Source organism: Cicer arietinum, chromosome 4 (genome assembly GCF_000331145.2).
Source record: "Cicer arietinum cultivar CDC Frontier isolate Library 1 chromosome 4, Cicar.CDCFrontier_v2.0, whole genome shotgun sequence".
Taxonomy (NCBI): Eukaryota; Viridiplantae; Streptophyta; class Magnoliopsida; order Fabales; family Fabaceae; genus Cicer; species Cicer arietinum.
The window spans coordinates 10,757,801-10,774,259 of NC_021163.2; the positions used below are offsets into that span (position 1 = coordinate 10,757,801).

General features: G+C 30.3%; 2 protein-coding genes across 8 annotated transcripts; one reads left to right on the forward strand and one right to left on the reverse strand.

Moving 5' to 3' along the window:
- Positions 1–3,620: 3,620 nt before the first annotated feature.
- LOC101491029 (protein GAMETE EXPRESSED 2) lies at positions 3,621–11,955 on the forward strand. Of its 2 annotated transcripts, none has more exons than XM_073367821.1 (17): positions 3,621–3,758; positions 3,895–4,184; positions 4,426–4,764; positions 5,103–5,429; positions 5,598–5,804; positions 5,888–5,973; positions 6,054–6,198; positions 6,639–6,947; positions 7,089–7,213; positions 8,097–8,314; positions 8,424–8,651; positions 8,900–9,129; positions 9,841–10,079; positions 10,158–10,314; positions 10,448–10,611; positions 11,075–11,175; positions 11,698–11,955. In XM_073367821.1, exons 3-17 carry the CDS (start codon positions 4,431–4,433, stop codon positions 11,816–11,818), a joined length of 2,991 nt encoding a protein of 996 aa, XP_073223922.1. In that variant the 5' UTR covers positions 3,621–3,758; positions 3,895–4,184; positions 4,426–4,430; the 3' UTR covers positions 11,819–11,955. The 2 variants fall into 2 exon arrangements, with proteins under 2 accessions (XP_073223922.1, XP_004496812.2); XM_004496755.4 differs by having other exon boundaries at positions 3,627–3,758; positions 3,864–4,184.
- Positions 7,617–15,034, reverse strand: LOC101497849 (G-type lectin S-receptor-like serine/threonine-protein kinase At1g34300). 6 transcript variants are annotated; one of them, XM_027333972.2, is made up of 4 exons: positions 12,238–15,034; positions 11,091–11,184; positions 10,424–10,533; positions 7,617–8,276 (listed from the first exon to the last, which is right to left on the reverse strand). In XM_027333972.2, exon 1 carries the CDS (start codon positions 14,897–14,899, stop codon positions 12,392–12,394), a length of 2,508 nt encoding a protein of 835 aa, XP_027189773.1. In that variant the 5' UTR covers positions 14,900–15,034; the 3' UTR covers positions 7,617–8,276; positions 10,424–10,533; positions 11,091–11,184; positions 12,238–12,391. The 6 variants fall into 6 exon arrangements, with proteins under 6 accessions (XP_027189773.1, XP_004496388.1, XP_027189772.1 ...); XM_004496331.4 differs by having other exon boundaries at positions 10,424–10,609; XM_027333971.2 differs by having other exon boundaries at positions 11,091–11,197.
- Between the last annotated feature and the right edge of the window lie 1,425 nt (positions 15,035–16,459).

Consider the following 16,459-nt stretch of genomic DNA (forward strand, 5'->3'; position numbering starts at 1 on the left):
TCTATTATTTGGAAAGTGAATGAAATGAGTTATAATATTTTTATACTATTTTTTCTTTTTCTTTTTTTAAAAAATACTACTATTATGTAGAATTAAAATATATTCTTTTAAAATAATTTTGTTTAGAATTCGATTTTTTATGTAGTTTAATTTCAGTTTTCATCCATTTATTTTTACCAATTTAAGAAATTAATCACCTATTTTAAAATTTGACAGATTTAGTTATTTCATCATATTTTTTAACTAAAAAAATGATAATTTAACCTATTTTTAATGATATGACATATAATTATATTATATAAAACATTTACATGTATTAATTATTCATATGTCATTAATTAAATTAAAAATATAAAGAAAAAAATATATGAAGTTGAAATTTAAATTTTTCCGTGTTTTATTCAAATTATATGAATGTAATTATTATACAACATTGTATAAAATGTCACGTTATTTAAAATATTTTATATCATTATTTTTTAGCTAAAAAATCAAATAGAGAGTAATAACTGTTGACTTTTAAAATAAAAAATCAATTTTATAAATTGATAAAAATAAAATAATAAAACTAAAGTTAAATTTTTTTATTTCAAGTAATTTCAACGTTCACTTCATGGACGAATGATAGTTTTACTATGTGGCTTGGCTACCTCATTTTTTTTCTTCATAAGTCTGTATATTTTTATATTTAAATACCTTAAATAAGTTTATTTGTAAAAAAATAGTAGAAATGCGACAAATAAAAAGTTATTACAACAACTAAAAATAAAAAATTATTACTTAATTGACGGTGTTATTTTTTACTTTATCAATATTTACGACAACTAAAAATAAAACTCCCTCAACCATAAAAATATAAAAAACAAGACTTATAAGTATAATAAATGATATTTTTTTTCGCTGATGACTTAATTATTTACATTAAAAAAATAAAACTGATAATTTATTTAAAATAACAAAATAAATTATAATGATGATTTTAATTATTTTAAATAATTATTATGAGTAGTTATTTTATTTGTGGTGTTTAGTTTAAATTATATAAGTAAAAAGTATTACGAATTTATTTTGCTTGTTAGGTAGTTTAAATATCATAATTTCAAAAAAAAAAAATATATATATATATATATATATTATATTTGTCTTTTCATGAAATTATAGTTAGTTTGGCCACTGATTAAGTTGGATAAATGTTCATGCTCCCTTAATCTTAATTTTTGTTGCTTAATTGCACAATTAATTAAGGGTTGATAGCTCTTTGGGATCTTTGTGTCCAAATTCCGAAGCAACCCGGCTTTCTTCTTTTTAATATCTATAATAATAATATAATATAATGGTTGAATATGAGTGAAGGGGGTCGTTGGCTTGGTTTTGCTTTTGCAGTAAAAGCGACTGCAAGTGACCTTGTTATATAGATTTAAATTTATAGTCATATCTATTATTTGTTTTGAAATCGATTGTAACTTAATCGTAAAATTAATTATAGTTAAATAATTGATTTTTAATTAAGTAATTAATTTTAAAATTAATTTTTTCTTAAAATAGGTTAAAATTTTATTACTTTTTAATATTTATTTTTTTAAAAATTATTTATTTATAGTTTAAAAACCAGTTATTAAAAAAAATTGATTATTCATATTTAAAAATCGATTAATTTTACAAAACGAAAGCTCAATAAAAAGCATACATCAACTATACAATTATTTTTTCTTGTGATTAAAATTGATCATGTTCAATTACTTACAATAACTTGTAATTAAAATTGATTTATTACTAACTTCGTTAAGACCACAAATTTTGATTCATACTAATTCAATAAATTGTTTATTATTAAAATAATAGAAAATACAAACACTTGAAAGTTTATTTCAACAAATTTAACAATTAATATACCATAATAAAACTGTAGAAAATACAAACACTTGAAAGTTTGATTTCAATACCGAGATAAACACCACCACCACAAGATTTAAAAAATTTAAAATATCTAATGGGTTTAATGTATTAATTTTTGTCTTTAACATTTATAATTAAGTTAAGTATGAACAATATATAAATCTCAATGTCATTTCTAATGTAATATATTAATGTAACATTTTAAAAGAATTTATCATTTCAAAATCAATAATTTAAGAAATTATATATATTTAAAATATTTAGTCTATCATATTTGAATCATTATCAATAAATATTAAATATTTTAATTCATTAACTAGTTAGCATACAATTTTGCTGATTAATAATAAATAATTAATTAAATAATTAATTGAAAAGTATAAGATATTTGGGATAACGGTAAAATCATAATCATTTTGGAGATTTAGAGTTTTTAGAAGTTGAGTGGATAAAAATAAAACTCAAATATAAAATATAAGTGAATATTTAACAAATTGATAAATAAATTAGATTATAATTTTATTATTTTAACTAAATATTTAAAATAAATTTAATTTTGAATTTGAAAATTAGAACCAGATTTTTTGGAGAGCCCTAAATGCAAGAGGGGCATTGGCATGTGATGTGTTATGAAAAGTAGAGAAAGAACGATAAACATTCGCTGCAGTGGCTAGATGGGTTAAGTAAAAAATGGTGGTATTAGATGGAATGAGTTTTTCATGTTCTATTTCACTCTTGTTTTTTTATAAAACTAAATAGCTTCATACCACTTCATTCTATCAGATCTCATTAGTCCAAACAAAATCTTACGAAATTCATTCAAATTATTTTTTTTTTCAGATTTATTTGTAACAAAATATAAACAAAAATAAACTACATAAAATTATATATTTATGATTAATTCGATAAGGCAAAAAATTAAACATATGTAAGATGGTTTACGGTATTTAAGTTAACAACAGTTTTATTTAGTTATTATTTTTTGTTTCACGAGGATATAATTGTTTTTTTTTTTCAAACTAGTAACATTTTTTTATAAGCTACTTACAATCTATATTTTAAATTAATATTTAAAAAGTTATACTTTATAGTAAGAGTAAAGATAGAATAAAACCATTAAATATATGTGAAGTTATATGTGAAATTGAAGGACCACTCCATATTCATTATGCACTTTTCAAATTCATATATTTTAAGAAACGTTAAGGACATGCTTTATGTTCATGTTTCTCTTTGGTGTTAAGGATAAGATTCAATTTTTTTTATAAAGAGATATATAGTTGTTGGAGAATTTCAATTTTAATTTAAAAGTTTTATTTTTTGCATTTTATATTAAAATTTAAAGACGATGCTATTGATGTATGATGTATGATGTATCCCTTCAATCAAATTTCAGTTTATTGGGGAAGACAAAAAGAATTTTATTGAAATTTGAAAATTTATTTGAGGAATTAGAAAAACGACATGCCATCAATTGTATTGTCATTGTACAATTTTTTGAAGAAAAAAAAAAAAGACAACTCGATAAATTGAATAGTTTATTATATTAAATATCTATTATTAGTAATAATTTATTTTAAAATTTGACAATTGATCAATTATTCTCATCGATATATTTTAGTCAAAAATCAGAAAAAGAACTGCATCAGATTTGCGATCTCAACCGTTCATTTTAAATCATGTTAGTTTTTATGAATTCAAACCGCGAACTGCTTTGAAACTGCCACAACCGCTTTCCTTGATGAAGACAACACCAATTTCATTTGCACTATCATCAAATTCTTACACAAAAATGAAGAACATTCTACTCATTATTATTTCACTCTCTGCTCTCTCTTCGTTCCCAATATCTTCTTCTACAGGTTACCAATAAGCAATACTATTAGCATCTTTTTTTATGTTTATAACAGGTTTTGCAAAATATTTACTACTATTATTATTATTATTATTTTGTTGGTTGCTTACAGATAGATCACAACTACCCCTATTTGCTTTCAGTTGGTGGGATGATAAGGGAACATTTAGGGCTGGTGAGACTGCAAACATTAAAGTTAAAGTACTTGAGAATGGTGATAAGATTCACAAAAATGATTTCAACCCTATACTTAATGTGAATGGAAAGGAAGGGAATAGTTCCTATGTATCCACTGTTTTGTTGAATTTCCAAGGAGATTTTGATAGTTGGAAGATTTCTTTCACTCCTATTAGGGTTGGATTGTTCAATGTGCTCATTAATGAGGATCGTTATAAAGTTTATGATTCATCATTGCATTTCCAGGTTCAACCAGGTAACTAGCGGAAAGACAGGCATTGATGTGTCTGTTTGTCTTCCAGTTTCTTTGTGCCTATTTTCTTTTGGGTATTTTATTTGCTATTTTTATGATTTGAGTAAGGCGTGTATAAATGAATTAATTAATTAACTAAGTTTGAATTAGTTAGTGCATTATCATGTTTTACATAATGTAGGTTGATTTGGTTTTTGTATGTGTTTATTAATTAATGTTGGATGTTGCTATTGTTTGATTGAAGGGAACATGTATCCATCCGTGTGTGTTGCATCATGGAAAGGAATGAAATTTGAATTTCAAGCTGGTTCAAAAGCTACAATTATGGTGCTCCTTAAAGATGCATTTGGGAATGGCATATCTAAAACAACTCAAGTGTCCTATTTGCCTGATTTTAAGTTGTCTATGCTGAGTGAAAATGGTTCTGTTGCAAGTCAGCCTGATATCTCCAACATGGGATGGGATGAGTTTGATTTTATAGTTATTGAGTTTGTAGTGACCAAAGCTGGAAACTTCTCTTTGCGCATTGAAGGAGGAAATCAAACCTTGAATGGTTCTCCATTACCATTAAAAGTTAATCCAGGTTCTTTGCTTTTTGCTTCGATAGATAGTACACAAATAGCTTTGACACACTTGACGAGCCCGTGTTGTCAATCGCAAATCATGGGAAATAGTGATATGTTCACATTTCACTGCACTATAGTGCCGATATAGCCGCTATTTGACAATATTTTATACTAAATTGAGCCACAAAACAATAATGGTTTGTTCAAATTCTGCTGTGCTATAGCGTCATTATAGCCGCAATTTGACAACATTGTGATGAATATTTTTCTATTTGATGTGTTGAATCGAATTTCTTATTAAAATTTCATACATGGTGTTTATGTCTTTGACTTCTCTCTCTCCCTCAAATACCAGGAGTTATAGATGTCTCTAAATGTGTTGCCAAATGGAAAATTGAACATCATGCATGGCAATTGTCTTCAAAAATGGAAATCTTTATACATCAGTTGGATCAATATGGAAATCTGGTTTCTGGACTATATCCATTTGATGCTGAAGTTGTCGAAAGAGACACAAATTTGTCAATACCAATAGCAGATCTTCATTTTGAGGAAGTAGATGCTGGAATTCAGTTGTTTTCCTTTGGAAATTGGGAACCAGGGAACTTCCTGTTAACAATATATGATTCCAAGCATAATAAAAGCATTTCAAATATGCCATATGTTTATACTGTTTTTGTAGGTAAAGTTTCATGCCAAATCCTCCACCTTTTCCTTTTGGACTTTCAGTTTATTGCAAATGTTTACATATTGCAATTTTTTTTATCATTTACTTTTGCTGTTATAACATTTCAGTCTTTAAATTTTTATCATTTAAATATAATTTTGTTTCATATTTTTTTCTGACCAGGTTATTGTGATGGGGTCAAAAGTGTGGTCAATGGATCTGGTTTAAATAATTCAATTGTTGGGATAAGGGAAGAATTCTCTGTTTATTTGAATGACATGTATCAATATCCTTCTCTTGTTGAAGCAGGCATACTTCAAGTACAAATCTTAAGAGATAATGACTCCTACAGTGTTTCGCCAATCATATATCCCATGTTAAACAATACTGGTATTTCAAAGGATAAACTCACTACACTCTCTTCTTCATTTGATAATTGTATTTTGCCTGTCATACATTGATCTTGATCTTAGGGAGTAGAGTGGACTCAGGAGTGAGATATGATGGTAGCAGTCGCATGGAAACCACCCTGTCACCATCAATAGAGATAGGAAACAATGTGAGGAACACAAACATGATTATTTGGTGTATAATGTCAATAACTTGAGACCCTAATGAGATCTTATCTTGGTTTTTCAGTCTAATGTGAGTGGGAGCTCTGTAATTACAAGTTCTTTTCAAGTGGAATACACACCAGAGAAAAGTGGCTTTTATGATATTAATGTATATTGTGGAAACATATTATTGAATGAGGGTCATTCCTTCAGAAAAGAGGTAAAAGCAGGTACCAAAATGTGTTAAATGATTTAAAAAAATGGTTTCATAAGGTTATAATCATCATAGGTAATAGAGAAGGATGGTTGGCAATGAAATGTTTATTGCTTTTAAATTTCTAATTCTTAGTTATTTATAGTGCTAAGTTTAGCTACAAAATATTTTCCTTAGGAATATATTTGTTAAGTTTTTAGTATAAACTATGGAACACTGATACAGACACCAAACACCACTAACAATTTACTTAGACACCGATAACAATTTGAGAAAATTGGCGTGATGGAATATAACTACATGTGTCAGTATCGTGTTGGTGTCAGACACTGGACACACATTCAATATGAAGTGGCGGTACTACACAAATTATTAGGCTTATCTCAGGTTTTGTTAGGTCATTTTTTCATATATTTATTTATACAACATTTCTCATGCGTCCTTCGCTTGCTGCAGGTGAAGTAAATATCTCCTTGTCTAGTGTTGTGAGGTTTTCTTCGAAGGTACCAAAGCTGTCAAAAAATGAAATGGTTGTACAGCTTTTGGATTCATATTTAAACCCTGTCCTCTCTCAGCAATCAAGGTTGAAATTGGAGATTACTTCAATTAATAGTTCTGGGTTTTCAACTTGGGACACCATGGATAATAAGGATGGGTCATACAGTTGCAGCTATATGGCTAAAGATGTTGGTACTTATGAGATTTGTGCTTCTTTTGATGGCAAGCATTTCTTGCCATGTCCCCTCAGTATCAATGTCTATAGTAGTAAGTTCAAACAATGTGCTATATATTAATCTAGTTTTGGTAAAATACGTTGCTTTTTATAAAAAAGAATTGGGTCATTGTATTTGGTAATTTATATTAATGTGTGTATGTCTGAAGGACTTTTTGTTGGATGACTTACAGGTGAATATTTCCCCAAAGCCAATGATGATGCAGTATCTATTTGGGAGGATGAGTCCATTGCCTTTGATGCCTTGGCAAATGATTATTTTGCGGGTGATAATGCAAGTATAGTTGAATTCTCAAAAGTAAGATATTTTGTCAATTAATTCCGATACATTTTCCTAGCCTTCTTTTTCTTGTTACTCTATGTTGATTCTAACTTTTCTCAGTAGAAAGACTCTTAATTATCATTTACGATATGAGAGATCATGGATGTTAACAAAGGATTCATTTTTTCCGGCATTTAAATATCCTTTGACATTCTAGCAATTGATTCAAATTTATTCACCGTGTAATGAATAATTAAAGTAAGACAAAATTACTCTTTTATTCCGTAAAATTAGTAATTTTCATTTTATTCGATCTTTTATCTTTTATTTTGTAACAGTTTAGTCCCACTTGTTCTAAACTGTTTATCTCAAATGCAAGCTGTTTGATCATCTACAAGGAGAAATGCGCGACGGGCACACCTCTGTATCAATTGTATCATGAGTAAAACCAGCATTATCAAATTTCATCACGGTGCCACCATGACTTATGCCATGGTGGATTTTGTGTCAGCCACACAACACACTTATATCTGCCACGTAGGCCCGCAACACCATGTTTTCATGGCTGATTTTTGGTGGACCGTCAATATTTGTCATCCACTGAAAGCCAACCATAATCCCAATCAAGCTAACATTTTTAAAGTTTGAGAATATGGGACAAACTTTGTTACAAAAAACGATAAACGACCAAATTGACTGAAAACTAAGTTAAACTTAAAGGAAGGATATAATAACTTGCCTTACACTAACTAGTTTATATTTGTGACCCAAATTTTTATCCCTACAGTACCAGATCTTTTTCAAACAGAGGTGTTTGAAGTTGTTACTAAATTCCATTATATTATCCAATACCTTCATCTTCATTTCTTCATATTCTTTTGGAATATGTTAACTGACCCTTCTTGTGGTACTTTGTCAGTCAGATCATGGTTCACTTATACAGAACGGAAGGATCTTTCGCTACACTCCCTATGAAGATTATTATGGAAATGATACCTTTTGGTATACAATATCTGATATAAATGGAAATCTTGCTACAGCTTCTGTGTACATTTCTGTTCTCAACATTCCACCTCAGTTTGCTTCTGTTCCAAGTCAACTGCAAGCAACAGAAGATTTGATAAGCCCTAGATTTGGGTATGTTTCTGCAACTTATATAAATATTTATAAGAAGAAATTATGTAATACTGCTTAGTTAATTGATTTTTCTTTCTCTACATTATCTTATTGTTATGCCCTCTTGCAGTGGTTTTTCGGGGTTTGAGATAACATATTCAAATTTATTGGAGAATATTTCTGTCAATCTGAGTGCACTATCTGGAAGTATATTTCTGTCTCCAATGTTGATGCAATTTGGAGGACCAATGTGGAGTGAAATTACAATTAATGCAGGAAATGAAACAGCAACCAATTTAATACTAGAAGGCACTGTAGAAGTTATTAACATTGCGCTTCAGTCAATTCAGTACCTTGGGTAATTTTTATATTGTGATGCAATATGTTCAAATGATAGAGAAAGTATTTGTGAATTGGTAATGTATCAGCCACATGAAACTACTTTTTGATAAGAATACTCCGCGGCATATTCAATCAATTTAATATAATTTACCATTTATCTCATCTAGTATGTCTAATCATGTATTGTTTTGGAAAACATTTTCTCATTAGAAGTGTAAACATCTGTGTTTTCAAGTGTTGTTAATTCTTCTTTTTGTTTTTCAGAAATGAGAATTTTTACGGTGCAGATATCATTCAAGTCTCCGCAAAGAATAAGAATGGAATAAATTCATTAGGTGTTCCAATTTTTATTGATCCCATCAACGATCCTCCATATATAAAAGTCCCTTACTTCATCATATTGAGGAGTAATGAAGATGAGACCCTTATCTTTGACAAAGAGAAAAACAAGTTTGACTTTTACATTGGAGATCCTGATCTTCTTACCTTCCCTGGTATGATTGGAAATAAGTAGTCTTAAGGCGATGTTTTATAGTTTATGTTTAATGTCTAAGGTAAGATATACAAAATAAAACATGCAAAGTAAATTCTAGCAACACTCTCGATAAATATGTTTTATGTTGATTTCTGGTTAATTAAAGTTAATCAGTAACTGATGCATAACTGTACAATAGTTGGTCCTTTGGAGGATTTATGATGTAAGGTCATAAATATGAAGACATATTAGATGCAAATGCTATTCCCTTAAAGTGAAAAAATATTTGTTACTGTTGGTTCTATTTTAGTTGAAGTTGACTAATTATTTTCTGCATTTTAACTGAGATACTATTACTCATCATTTATTAGGACAACGACTATTTAATTTTAAGTTTATTTCTACTCTTATATGGCTAATGTTTCATCAGTCTAATGTTAATGCTTATCATTCTAATGTTTCATCCAAGTGTCGAACTCAGGTCCTATCTGAACAATATAATCTTAGTTAAAACTTAAAAAGAATTAACCAGTCGTAACCAACCACTTGGTTCAAGAGCTTGTGTATGTGATAATATTTCTTTTTCACATAAACTTTAAATAACTTTGAATATTTTTGGAATTCGATTAACTAAATGTCTAAATGCCTTTCAAATTTGTGATTGACTTGATGGCTTCCTTCTGGAAGAAAGTTTGGAGTATTGACATTCTGTTGATGGATCATGTGTTAGGTGGTCAAGCTCATTTTCTGGTGACGTTCTCTATGGAAGTGAATGGTGGATTACTAGCAACAAATCTTCCATCTCATTTGATCAACACAACTGAACTGAAGCACAGGAACAATTATCAGTGGCAGCCTCTTCAAACATATGTAACTATCTCAGAGCACTTTATGGTCAAAGCCAGTGGAATCAGATTTCAAGGCACAGTCAATGACTGTAATTTTGTTATGCAGCAACTCTATTATCATGTGAGTTATGTTCTTTTACCTTGAGGTTTGAGGATTAATTATGGGTTATGACTGTGTTTTCCTTTTTTCTTTGTCTAGGGAGGTGAACATGGAGCTACATTAACATTGACATTGAATGATATGGGAAATTATGGGTGTTATCCAGACTGTGAAGAGGGAATGTCAATGCCATTATATACTGAGGCTATGGTTAATTTAATGAGAAAGCAGCCAATGGCACCATTTCTTGCTCACAGTAAGTTGCAATTTAATAATCTCAGTTTAGTTGGAAGTATTCATAACTAAAAACTGCCTTTAAGTTCAATAGAAAATAGAAGCATAATGTGTTTTGTTCTGTGACTTACAAGCTCTTTCTATTTGTGTAACAGCTTTAGGATCAATCATTGTCATTGAATTTGTGATCATTTTCTCTCTTGGATTGTTGCTTCTATATTTCACCTGTAAATGTGCAATTCTTCTCGTGCATGAAAGAAGAAAGCATGAGAAAAGGACTTCAGAGCCATCTACTGATCAAAGTTCTCAAGGAAAAACTGTAAGTGAACAAATCAACAATGTTTTTGTATTTAGGAATGGATTTTCACAAGTTAAAATTTATCAAGAGCTTGTTACAAAAAAATTTTGTGCCTATATATCTTTTTAATAGAGTCTCGGCTATAAAAAAGAGAGATAGACTGAAGACTATTACCTCACAAGTTAGCCTATTTAGCATTAATTCTTCTTAGTACTTACATTATTATCTTGATAAAAGAACAAAGAGAAGTGTTTTATCTAATACTTTATTATTGGTTGAAATTCACGAGTCTCATTAATTTATGCGCGTTTGGTGGGACCTATTCTCAAAAGGACACATAATTTCAATCAATTTTAGAGAGAGTATTAGTAATATAGAATCAAAGAGCATATTACTAGCACTCCTTTAAACAAATAACTCATTTGTTGTTTCTTTTCAACTTTTTAAACTATGTTCCTTTGCCTTGTTTCACAATTACATGCAGTCAAGCATGAACATACCTGAGAATGCTACTTATTCTGGTGGTTGTTGTTTGAGCTCTTCCTTGCTTCGTTTTCGTATGCAATCCTTGAACTTTCGCCAACGGTAAGTGCTCTGATTCAGTATACTGCAGAATTGTTACCCTTGCTTTGATTGAGACTAGGATAGATAATAATTTTGAAAATCAAAATAATACAAAACACCAAAAAATTTGTGTCCCGTAAGAAGCATTAATGGGCAAACCAATGAAAGTATGAGGATTTTGAAAATTTCACATTGACTAGAGAAATGACAAGTAGTTTTTATAAGGCTTGTAAAATATTCACATTTTCAGTTATCTTTTGGATAAAACCTATAGTATCATTGCTACTATTTTCAAATTTGATATTTCAAAAACGTAGTTATTGAGTTTTGACATTTTTAGTGCAAAACAACATTTTTGGCACTTATGGTAATGCATGTTTTGTCTTTGATATTGAGCTAGACCTAAAGTCTAAATTTTTAGAATAAATTCTTCATAATTCATAAACTAGAAATGGAGAGAGTTTATTTTGGTTAGAACAAAACTTGGTTTACATTTTACTATCCTTTGAGTGCTTTGCTAATAACTTCATAGCTAAATTTCAGGTCTCGTCCTCTATTTGAAGTTGGAGAACCTAGCAAGGTAGTAAATTCATCATCTCCTTTAACAACACTGCATACAGTTATGCCAACCTCTACCTCTCTTGCCTTTTCACAAAAAACATAGTTTAAATTAAAATGGTTAATCCGTTTTCAATTGGTAATATAGATGATTGTATTAAAGTGCAGTATGGATTCAAATCTTCAGTTTTTGTCTTGTTATGTTTGTAGTATGGATTGAAATATTCAATTTTTGTCTTGTTATGTTCATAGTTTAAGAGACTGTAAATATGTTTTATATAAACATTCGAGAAAACTTCATTGTTATGTCACTTTATATCATTAATTTTAAGATGTAGTTATAAAAGGTTGATGATGTAGTAAAAGAGTGAACTTATACATTAGATATCAACGTCAAATTGATTTATACAAACAATGCATTTTTTTTTAAGTTTGAGACAAGCCAAACAATAAGAATAAGGCATTTTTTTAGAGAAATAATAATTTAATAAAGAATTTGGCATCAAAATTGCACACATAACTTACAATTTTAAACAGGAAAAATTGCACATATACACCAAAGTTCTGGCTCTCAGCGGTCACAACATTCTTGTCAATGAAACCATCGAGAGGGAGGAGTAATGCTATACGGGTGGATGGAGCAATCTTCTCTGTGTTTCATCTGTAATCAAGGCGCTTATCAAGGCAACAAAGCTGAAGAGGGAGAGTAAGGTGGAGTTGATGAGGAAGCAAAAGTGGAGAAAGCAGTGGCATTGCTTTTGATTCCCTCAGAGTCAGAAGAAGATCCTACCGTAAATGATTTTGGTGCTGGTGGTTTACAAATATCAATCACACCTTCTAGCATTTGCAAAACTTTTCCCATTGTTGGCCTCTTAGATGGTTGCTCCTGCATGCACCAAAAACATGCAAGAAGCATTCTTTTAACTTCCTCCAAGTTGATTTCTTGGCTGCCAAGTCTTTTATCAATTATCTCCATGATGTTACCTTTCTCAAACTCTTCATAAGCCCATATGGAGAACATTTTTCCACTTGTTTCTTCTGAGATTTCAAAGTTCCTTTTACCACTCACTATTTCTAACAAAACCATGCCGTAACTGTAAACATCAGATTTAGAAGTTACGGGAAGACTTGCAAGCCACTCGGGTGCTAAATACCCTCTTATTCCTCTCACGCTTGTTAAGTTTAGATGCTTGTGATCCGTCGAACCTAAAAGCTTTGCAAGGCCGAAGTCTGAGACTTTTGCATTGTAATTCTCATCTAAAAGAATGTTCTCAGGTTTTACATCACAATGGACAATGCAGTTTCGACACTCCTCGTGAAGGTAGGTCAAGCCCTTAGCAGCACTCAAGGCGACGTTGAATCGATGCTCCCAATTCATCACTTTCCCCGATCGTTCTTCTTTGACAAAAAGAAAGTTATCAAGAGATCCGTTTTTCATGAATTCATATACTAAAAGTCTATAACGTCCTTCTGAGCAAAAACCAACCAGCCTTACTAAATTCAGATGATGTGTACTACTTATAGTAGAAACTTCCATCCTAAACTGTTTCTCACCCTGATCTATTCCCTCGAGTTGCTTAACCGCAACAACAATTTGATTAGCAAGAACTCCTCTATAAACCGTGCCAAATCTCCCATCACCAAGTTTGTCTCTGAATCCATTTGTTGACCTTTGGAGCTCCTTGTAAGAGAAATGAACCGGTGCACCAGAAGCATACTCAATAAGAGCATATTGAGCTGCTAATCCTCCAACTCCCGATCCGCTTCTACAACACCACAGCCATAAACCACCCTCAAAGACAAGAAAACCTAAAACGGTACTCGAAACAATTATAGCAACTACCCATGCGTGTATCCTCCATTCCTTCCTCTCTGCGACATTCTCCAATGGAGTTGATGAGTTTGGAGCCAATGGTCCACAAACCTTGATGAATGAAATGCTAGGTAAAGCAGGATTCTGGTATCCACTAATAAAATTACTAGTCTTAATGTAACATAATCCAGTTCCATCCGACAAAGAAGTAGAAGCAAAACAAGAACCAGATTGAAGACAATTTCCACTACAAGCTGATAAACCAACAAAAAATATCTCAGGGTTGATCACAAACTGTGGAGGATATGTCAAGAATCTAGCATGGTTCACTTGCAACATAGCCACCTCTCCTACACAATCTTCAAGCCTCACTTTCCTCACACACCCTTTCCTACTATCATTAGAATCAACCATCTCAAAATTATGAGATGCACATCCACAAATGGGCTTAGAAATTGAATCATTATTATTATAACTACAAATACCATTATTCCCACAATAACCAAAAACTTCACATTGATCCTCAACAGCAACCCATCCAACACTCACATCCCCACTACCTTTTCTAGAGTTATAAATTCTCAAATTCCCATCACCATCAAGCTTCAAAATCCTCAAAACATCATCATCCCCTTCACCATAATCATTGGTGTAAGCAACCACCACAGGGGAAGTCAAATTAGGATACAAAATCTGCAAAATTCCCTTTGATTGCAAATCCAAAACAGGTGAACTCAAATTCATCAAACTCATGGAAAAGTTCAAACCTTGATCCCAATAAGGCACAGTGTCATTAAATTTGAGAGTGAGGTTACCAGAATTAAGAACAGAAAATGAGTACAAACCAGAACGCAAAACCATACTAACAGTGAAATTCTGAGAGGGAACAATTGTATCAGTTGGGTTGTCAAAGCTCGACCAAACAGATTTTTTGCCATTGGAGAGAACCAAGTTTCCATTTTCATGAAGCATGGCAGAGGAGACACCCATTTTGGAAGTTCCGGATTCCCACAAAGTTGAGCCCGACCCATTAACGAGGAGAATATTTCCGGTGGAGAGGAATTGGAAGGAGCCGTTGGAGTCGACGGTGGCACCGTTTCCGGCGGTCCAAATGACGGGTGATCCGCCGGAGAAGACGATGGCGGCGAAGAAGGAAGGAGGGGTGGTTTGAGGGTGGAGAGGTAGGAAATGGAGAGAGAAAGTGTTGTTGGGAGAGGACCATGATTGGTTTGTGTTTGAAGCATAAAGGGTTGTTGTGCCTGGTGAGATTAAGGTTGTTGCTGCTGCAATGGTGGAGATGAGAGTGGAGAATAGGAAAAAAGACAGTAGCAGAAGATGTTGTTGTTGTGTTTGTGTTTGTGTTTGGAGTATCATCTTAATTTTCTTAGCTTATAGGAGCATTATATATATTTTTTTTGAAATCTTGTGTTGTGTTATATAATAGAAGAAACATTGTTAATGTTAGGAGAATGAATGATGATGGGGTTGAAAGTTGAAACAAAGAAGCGACTCGACTTGACTTTTGTGTATGCAATTATTTATCCTTGACGTGGGACAGTAGAACCAATCAATTGTTAGGTATTTTCATTAATTCGACAGTAACATAATGAAACAAGCTGATTATTGGTTGTGCAGGTTTTGTTTGGCTTGATTCAATTTCAAAGTATACTTTTCCCATTCAATACATCACAATCCAATTACTTTGCTTCTTCCGTTAAACTAGTTTGAACTATATATTCCCACCTTGTTCAAACACTTCATATTTGTAGCCAAAATTTTCATTTTCCGCCAAAATAAAGGACTAGACCACAAGTTGTAATAGGTTGATTCAAATATTGGTTATCAGATTTCGTCAACAAAATAAAATTGGTTATCAGCTGAAATTTTTGTCTCTTGTTAAACTATTTGACAATTGTTTTTTTCTAAAATACAAATTATCTAAAATAATAATAGAAAATTATGGAGAAGATAAAAAATTAAGAGAAAGAGATAAACACTAAAATAGAATCTTACAAAAATTATAATCAACTGTGACTAAAAATAATAGACAAAGTTAACATAAATTTATAAAAAATTAATTAAAATAACTAACTTAATTATCAGAAGTAAAGTTATAGAAAAAAATTGAAGAAAGAATAGCTATTGGAGATCAAAGCGAAACACAAAACAAATAATTTAAGAGGGAAAGTCTATAATTCCTCATTAAATCAAATCATATTTGGATTTGTTTTCTACAAGGATTGAAATATAGAGATTTATTTTAGAATTTAATAAACATAGACGATCAATATAAATAACTTTCAATAAAACACATTAATAATTTTTATTAAGTATTAGATTAAATCATTCTTTTAGTCCCTTAGTTTATTTCAGTTTTATTTTAATTATTTATGAATTTTTATTACGTTTTAGTTTCTTAATTATAGTTTTTTTTGAATTAATTATTTATTTAATTTTAATTAACCATTTAATTTTTATTTCTTAAAATATCAATAATATTTTTTTTACATAAATCCAAAAAACTTATCATCGTCTTTAAACAAAATCAAAAAAACTAATTATTATTTTAATAAAATTCAGATTTTCATTAAATTTATAATTCAAATAAGTTCATATTTGTATCTCTAACAACAATAATAACATCAAATTCAGTTGTGATTAAATTTTAAAAAATAAATTTTTTATTTAATAAATTTGATATTATTAAAAATAAAAGTTTATTTAAAGATTCGAATTATGATTCGAATGTATGAATTTTTTTGAAAATTTTATAATAATTTTTTTGAATTTGGTTTGAAAATGATATAAAATTTTGGATATTTGTATAACAAAAGTTAATATGATTGACATTTTTAGTGTCATCTCCCTATTAGCAATGCTCCCATTTCTGAAGAACAACAACAACAACAATGCCCCTTTCTCTATTCCCACACT